Source organism: Watersipora subatra, chromosome 11 (genome assembly GCF_963576615.1).
Source record: "Watersipora subatra chromosome 11, tzWatSuba1.1, whole genome shotgun sequence".
Lineage (NCBI taxonomy): Eukaryota > Metazoa > Bryozoa > Gymnolaemata > Cheilostomatida > Watersiporidae > Watersipora > Watersipora subatra.
Window position 1 is genome coordinate 34,169,167 of NC_088718.1, and position 7,639 is coordinate 34,176,805.

Consider the following 7,639-nt stretch of genomic DNA (forward strand, 5'->3'; position numbering starts at 1 on the left):
GCAACTTCAAATTTGGTATGCAATGGCATTGATTTCTTACTTTTGCTCTTTATTATATAGTTAGCAATAAAATCTGAGATAGTTTTTTGTAATCATTGTACATTTTGGATAGTTATAATTTGAGCTGATTTCTATTATTTTACGACTGCCCTTTGGTTATTTTTTATAGGTTTCTCGCAGTGGTAAATATCATGAGCTGGATCCAGAGTTTATTAATGTCTCTCCTGTATTTTTCAGCTTCAATAAGATTCATAGAGTGAAATAGATTTCCTTTAGTCAAGAGCATCTGTTGCCTAAAAGTCTAAGGCTCCAACAACAACAAATCGCTCTATTTCTCTCTCACCCAAATTAATACGAAAATTAGTCTAGCTTTAGTAGACTATCATCTGACTGGAGTTGGTCAGAAAAATGAATTAGAAGTTTTTAATCTCCCTCAATGAACAGTCTCCGGTGGCCTATTTGATTCTAGACTACCTTCGTGAAGGTTTTCTTGCTCATCTTAGTTTTGATTCAAACATTACGAATGTATTGTTCAACTCTTTTGACTTATGTGTTTACAACACTTTGGTGTCATTTGTTGAAATATATAGATATTACATGATTTTATTCTACAGCCACCATTCACCACAATCGTAAAGTCACTTTTCAAGTCTACGATGTGGATGACAGGAGAGTTCGAGTATGATTCTGTGTTTAATGAACAGGAGGCTGCTCAGATCTACTACCCTGTCTCAACTTACATTCTCTTCATACTGTTTATCATCTTCATGACCATTCTGTTTATGAACTTGTTGGTAAGTGCTGTTGGTCGAGTCAGTAGCTTTGCCTCAGTGTTTGCCTTGTCTGTGTTTGAGGTAGTACTAATGTTTGTTACAGTAGAGTTCAGTTCATTGTATTGCTAGTTGTTTTAATACACTATATGACTAGTTTTTATCATTAAGTGGAAACTATTGATTGAAAAGGATTCAGCTTTTACTTGCGGTAGGTTGAACCTTGGCTCATCCTCATGATGTTCTAGAAGTTTTATGAATGTTAACATCAGCTAATGTTCTTGGAAAACCTGAGGCTTTTAAATGAAAGGAGTCATGGGTATTACAAATATTATAAATATATTGCATTTAACTTGAACTTTTACTTTGGACTGTTAAACTGATATGTCTAGATTATTTATGGTTGAACATGCTTGGTATTGGCATTAATAATAATTGCTTGTGAAGAACCAGGCTACAGTTTATGCATCAAAGTTTAGTTCCTGTCTGACACACCAGTAGCTTATGCTGTGATGCTGCACTGTTTAGTAGGGGAGATAACGCCATTATCAGAAACATTTAGATCCTAATATTCTCATCAAAATCTCAATTGTTAGAAGCTCAGGTAGAAGCGATTGAACGACAACCGTCTCAGAAACTTGGTGGCTACTGCGGTCGTTATAGCTTATTTGTATAACTAGTAATTACTTGTGTTTCCTTTTAAGAGTCTGAAATGTTTTACAGGTCGCTCTCGCTATAGACGACATCAAGGAGATACAGAGTAGAGCAAAACTTACTATTAAAGCTATGCGGGTTGGTTCTCTGTCTGGCGTATTTGTTACTTTTCTACAATCTGGGGTGTTTACGAAGTTTTGAAATACTCAAAGTTTTAAATAGTTCTGCCAAACCCCACAGCATTTTAAATTCACCTAACAAACCGCTCTTCATTTACATGGTGTCGTTAAAAGCCTGTGTATCACGTTAGTGTGAGATCTCAAAGCGAAATGTGTTTGTCGAGTGCGATAAAAATTGTATTTATGTCAATTTTGCTTACAAGCTGTAAAAAGTCAGCTAAGCATATACCACAGGGTAACTTTTCAGATTCTTAAATTACCTTGAGATGTTACTATCACCTTTCTAACCATAGACATCAATTAGATTTTTCCTTTGGATCAATGGATCAAACTTACGTGTTTCTGTCAGTAATCATAACAAAGTGGTTTGTCATAAATATTTAGCTACTAACTTGGAAATAATTATAATATTAAAATCTGGTGTAGATCAAATTTCACAAGTTTAATTTAGTTGTACCGGAATCTTATAAAAATTATGATGCAGATTTAGTGTTTTCTAAAAGTAAGTAACGTGATTACTATATACTACTATGTAACGAGAGCTGTTTATTATCCAACTTATGCCAGAACTGTTGGTAGCTCATCATAGTTAAGTTACATTGCAGTCAGTACTTGTGTTTAGAATCTGTGTTTTTAATAAGTTGTCTGTCTCATTCCGTTATATGGCAGTATGTAACTACTTTTAAGTTATTTAGGTCAACCCTTGAGTTGTTTAGGACAGTTTTGAGTTATTTAGGACAATTTTAAGAAATGTCAACTCTTGCTCTTTGAAGATAAGTCTTGCTCTGACTGTGGAGGCCATGCTCCCCTTGGCACTGACCAAAAAGATATACTATTTTGGGTCGATAGAGGTTAAAGAACCTGGCAAGTTAAAGCCCAAACGAGTGAGTCCACCTAAGTCATCTTTGTAGAAGAGCAATAGCTATGATTGTAATATGCTATGTAGTTTTTAAAGATACATGCTAGAGTAGCAATGCTCATACTTCTCCACCAAAACTCTGTACAGTCTATGTGTTGGAGCCATACCTACAGTCTATTTTTAGTCTACAGTCACACATTTTGGAGCCATACTTATCAATTGAGTAGAATGTTTCGTTTTTTCTAGTTTTACTAGCTGTTGCAAATATAGTTTTTCCACTGACCATTTTTGTTGACCCACAGACTCTTGCTAGTTCTATACTTCGACACAGTACTTCGCTGTCTACTAACTTTCAACCGAGTTCATAAGCTGTTCATCACCTGAGGTTATTTGAAAAGTTAATATTAAAGTAAATGTCTGAAATATCTTTAAAAATGCCAAGGATCATCATTAATGTTCTTCACATAGCTTTATGTTCTGTCATGAAGCCAATTAACATCTAGTCAGTGTATAATGTAAGTCTTGTCCCGAAAAGAAGATTATCGCTTCTGATAAATGAGTTACTAGGGCTACCCTTAACCCGGATATTATAGGTAAAGTCGAGATTGGTAGTAGGACAAGTGTATGTATATTCATCCATGTTGGCTGATGATGATGACGATGATGATGACGATGATGATGTAACTTAATGATGGTGTGAACAGTATAATCAGATGTAGTACAAAGCCAGTTTAGGCTTATCATCCTAATTATCAGGTCTATTGGTCACCTAAATTGTATATTTGTTAGTCAAAAGTTGGTGTACATTCAATATCGAATCACCTGCTGGTAGGCACAAACTTTAGTTGTTCATGTTCGCAGGACTGTATCCTCATATTGCAAATTTGTATCACTACATTTCTGAAGTGATATATTTATCTTCCAAGTTTGTAATATTTAATTCTTTTTATAGGATTTTAGTTCTCAGTAATTTTTTGTTACTTTCCTTAGCTACTGAATTCATAGAAAAAAAGTGATAAAATTTCTGTAGGCTAAATATATAAATCTTTTGTTTTTTGCTGATGAAGATAGAAAATTTTAGGCTGGTTCTGTTTATTTTTAGGCTGACATCAAAGCAGTGATGGATCAGCAGGATAAAATCCATGAGGGTATTGGCCAGTCATTTGACAAAACCGAGAAGTTAGCGGAAAAGCAGGAGAAGCTGGAGGGACTAGTTACTGAGCTGGCGGCTCAGACTGTTCACTTGCAGAAAATGGTAAAAACATTTTAACATCTTTAGTAGCCGCTGTTTTCTTAATAAGCTGTCTTCATCTGTTTCTTAATTAATTTTTGTTTAACTTCTACACTAACACTAGCATCTTTAATAATACTTGTATATCTGAAAAAACTAATACTAATATTTCCCATCATACTTGTCTACCTTATAAACTAACACTATTATATCTTATAATACTTGTCTACCTTATAAACTAACACTAGTATCTCTCATAATACTTGTCTACCTTATAAACTAACACTAGTATATCTAATAAAACTTGTATACTTTATACACTAACACTATTATCTCTCATAATACTTGTCTACCTTATAAACTAACACTAGTATCTCTCATAATACTTGTCTACCTTATAAACTAACACTAGTATATCTAATAAAACTTGTCTACCTTATAAACTAACACTAGTATCTCTCATAATACTTGTCTACCTTATAAACTAACACTATTATCTCTCATGATACTTGTCTACCTTATAAACTAACACTAGTGTCTCTCATAATACTTGCCTACCTTATAAACTAACACTAGTATCTCTAATAAAACTTGTATACTTAATATACTAACACTATTATATCTTATAATACTTGTCTACCTTATAAACTAACACTAGTATCTCTCATAATACTTGTCTACCTTATAAATAAACTAACACTAGTACCTTTCATAATACTTGTCCACCTTATAAGCTAACACTAGTCTCTCTCATAATACTTGTCTACCACTAGGATATCTTATAGTACTTGTCTACCTTATTAATTAAGCATCACCTCAAATATCATTTAGTAATATTTTCTGTTCTTGACAGTAAGAATTACAGTAAACAGTAACATCCCCATCCCTGAGTAAGAAGGACAGTGGTTGTACTCAAACCATACTTATACCTTTCAGTATCTTATTTACTCACCTAGGGAGCATGTTGTCTACCACCTTTGTTTGTAAAGGAGCGAGAGAGAGAGCGTGTGAGAGAAAGCGAGAGAGAGAGAGAGAGAGTGAGAGAGAAAGAAAGAAAGAGAGAGCGAGAGAAAGAAAGAGAGAGCGAGCCAGGAAGAGAGAGCGAGCCAGAAAGAGAGAGCGAGCCAGAAAGAGAGAGGAAGAAAGAAAGATAGAGAAAGAAAGAGCAAGCCATCAAGAAAGGGAGAGAGAGAGAGAGAGAGAGAGAGAGAGAGAGAGAGAGAGAGGGGGGAGAGAGGGGAGAGAGGGGAGAGAGGGGAGAGAGGGGAGAGAGGGGAGAGAGGGGGAGAGGGGGGAGAGAGAGAGGAGAGAGAGAGAAAGAAAGAGCAAGAGGGAGGGAGGGATGGATGGATGGATGGATGGAGGGAGGGAGAGAGGGAGAGAGAGAAATTAAGAAAGAGAGAAAGAAAAAGAAAGCGAGCCAGAAAGAGAGAGCGAGCCAGAAAGAAAGAACGAACCAGAAAGAGAGAGCGAGCCAGAAAGATAGAGCGAGCCAGAAAGAGAGCTAGAGAGAGAGCCAGAAAGAGAGCTAGAGAGAGAGAAAGAAAGAGAGATAGAGAGAAAGAAAGAGCGAGAGAGAGAGAGAGGTAGGGAGGGAGGGATGGATGGATGGATGGATGGATGGATGGATGGATGGATGGAGGGAGGGAGAGAGAGAAATTAAGAAAGAGAGAAAGAAAAAGAAAGCGAGCCAGAAAGAGAGAGCGGCCAGAAAGAGAGAGCGAACCAGAAAGAGAGAGCGAGCCAGAAAGAGAGAGCGAACCAGAAAGAGAAAGTGAGCCAGAAAGAGAGAGCGAACCAGAAAGAGAAAGTGAGCCAGAAGGAGAGAGCGAGCCAGAAAGAGAGAGGGAGAAAGAGAGAGAGAGAAAGAGCGAGAGAGAAAGAGAGCATCGTTTATCATTTATTTTATCATTGCTTCCTAATTTCGAAATAATGTCACGCATAGTATATCATGGATCGAAGTACCATCGTGGATAGGTAGCGTAGATCATATCCATTGGTTTTTGTTTTTATTGTTAATCAGGAGAGTAGTATCAAAAATCATTTATTCCTTGATAGGACTGGTGTTTCGATTGGCTCTAATAGTTTTCTGTATTATTACCATTCCTGTCTGCTTCGTGTTCTGTTGGTTTATCTAACATTTCTCTCAACTGTAGATGGCGAAGCTACTTGAGCACAATGGACTGTCTTCTTGTACCGAGACTGACGTTTGAACACTGACCGTGATTTTATTCACTTAAATCATCAGCTCAACAGATACTGTGGATATTCCTGCTCGTTTCAATTTCAAACGACTTAGAGTTTTGCTTATCAGCAGATATTTTTCAGATTCAGCAACATTTACTTTTGTTTTTTATACTTAGATGGGGTTTTAGAAACTGCACCTCTTTGAGGACGCATTTGCTTTACATAGTTGTAGCAAATATTTTTTTACAAGACACGTGTTTTTTACAAGTGTTAGGCTATCTCAACTTTGCAATCCTGACAACATTGAGCATGTTGTTAGCTTCAAGAAGGTTATTATCCATTACCTGCCAAAAACCCATCAATCAACTTTTCATTCAGTTGCTTGGCATACCTGTCATTGTGGAAAATAGGGTATTGATTCTATTTATGTTGCTCGCATTTGTGTAGCAAAATTTTCTTTCATTATCAATGCGTTGTCGTACCATATGCATTGGCATGCTTATGCAAGTGTGTGTCTTATCTTCACCATGCAGTCTCATTTCATTGTTGTAGTTCTAGTACACATGTTTTCAGTATGCATCTATCTACTTGTTTAGTAGTTGTATGTTTTAGTTAATCCTGAGATGTATTTTATAACAAAACAAATATGATGTTTACTGCTGATTTTTATTGAGTCTCTTCAAATTTTATCTCAACTTCACAGTTGCCAGTTTATCATGAGTTACAGGTCATTCTGCTTGATCTTCATATTAACATTTATAATATACTTTCTGTTCTTTTAAGCTTGTTTCTCTTTTTAGTTCAAGGATAAAACATGTTATGCGCTTATTGGCATTTTACAACTACTTAGTAGAGGGTACATCGGGCATGTTATATTTTGTATTTTTTGTACATTGCTGTGTGCATTTTCTTAGTCAAACTGCAAGTATTATAACAACATGCAGTTCAATTATTTTATTGACTTATTATATTTGATATGTAAACAAATTACAATAATTGTATGTCATATTTTGGATTATTTTGTTCCTCAATGCAAGCTGATACCAGCTAGTTTATTGCACATGTGACAACTGCCAGCAAGTGGAGCATGTATTTTGTAAATCATACCATCATCACATACATACTTGCAATACATACAGGGTTGAACACTCTGTAGGGTTTGTACGTTTGTAGCATCATCATAGAAATATGGATTTCAGGACTCCCTGAAGGCATAGCAAATTACAAGTAAATTAAATAAAAGTAATATGAAACATATATTCTTGTTGGGGATTCACACCAAAGATAACCCCACAAATTATAGCTGCCTGGATTCGTGGTTTCTTTCCTGTTGATTTTTGTCAGTTAAAAAATTAACATGTTTCATTTGCATCTCTCATTTGGGACCATGAATTCATGTGACATATAAGCAAGAGCTAAACTCATTGTTATTGGTCAAAGTCAGTTGTCTCTTGTTAGTAGAGCTTAGCAAACATTATTACCCTAGGACACTTATATTTCGCTAGTATTTAGTTTCGTGAGTAGCATGCAGAGTATAATTCCGCTGCAACTTTATTTCACAGCTATGATGAGTGCAAGAATATAGTGATGTGAAAATAAATGGAGTGGAGCAAACATAATTAGATTCCTCAGGTTCAGTTCACCAGTAAGAAAAATTTTTCAATTTAGGACTAGTTTGTAATTGTGAACCGCAGGTAGAATTGTGTGGCGAGATCGATAATGCAATTTGATCGCTTGCTGCCATTTGTTTCTTGGACTA

At 35.8% G+C, this 7,639-nt stretch overlaps 1 protein-coding gene across 2 annotated transcripts in view; it reads left to right on the forward strand.

The window, feature by feature from the left end:
• Positions 1 to 6,887, forward strand: part of LOC137408374 (transient receptor potential cation channel subfamily A member 1 homolog) — a 49,467-nt gene extending 42,580 nt beyond the window's left edge. Inside the window, exons 14-18 of one of the 2 annotated variants that reach the window (XM_068094875.1) lie at positions 615 to 794; positions 1,494 to 1,562; positions 2,377 to 2,487; positions 3,565 to 3,717; positions 5,850 to 6,887. In XM_068094875.1, the coding sequence (XP_067950976.1) occupies positions 615 to 794; positions 1,494 to 1,562; positions 2,377 to 2,487; positions 3,565 to 3,717; positions 5,850 to 5,906 (570 nt within the window). In that variant the 3' untranslated portion in view covers positions 5,907 to 6,887. The remainder of the gene's footprint in view (positions 1 to 614; positions 795 to 1,493; positions 1,563 to 2,376; positions 2,488 to 3,564; positions 3,718 to 5,849) is intronic. The other variant, XM_068094876.1, reaches the window with a different exon arrangement.
• The last annotated feature ends 752 nt before the right edge of the window (positions 6,888 to 7,639 follow it).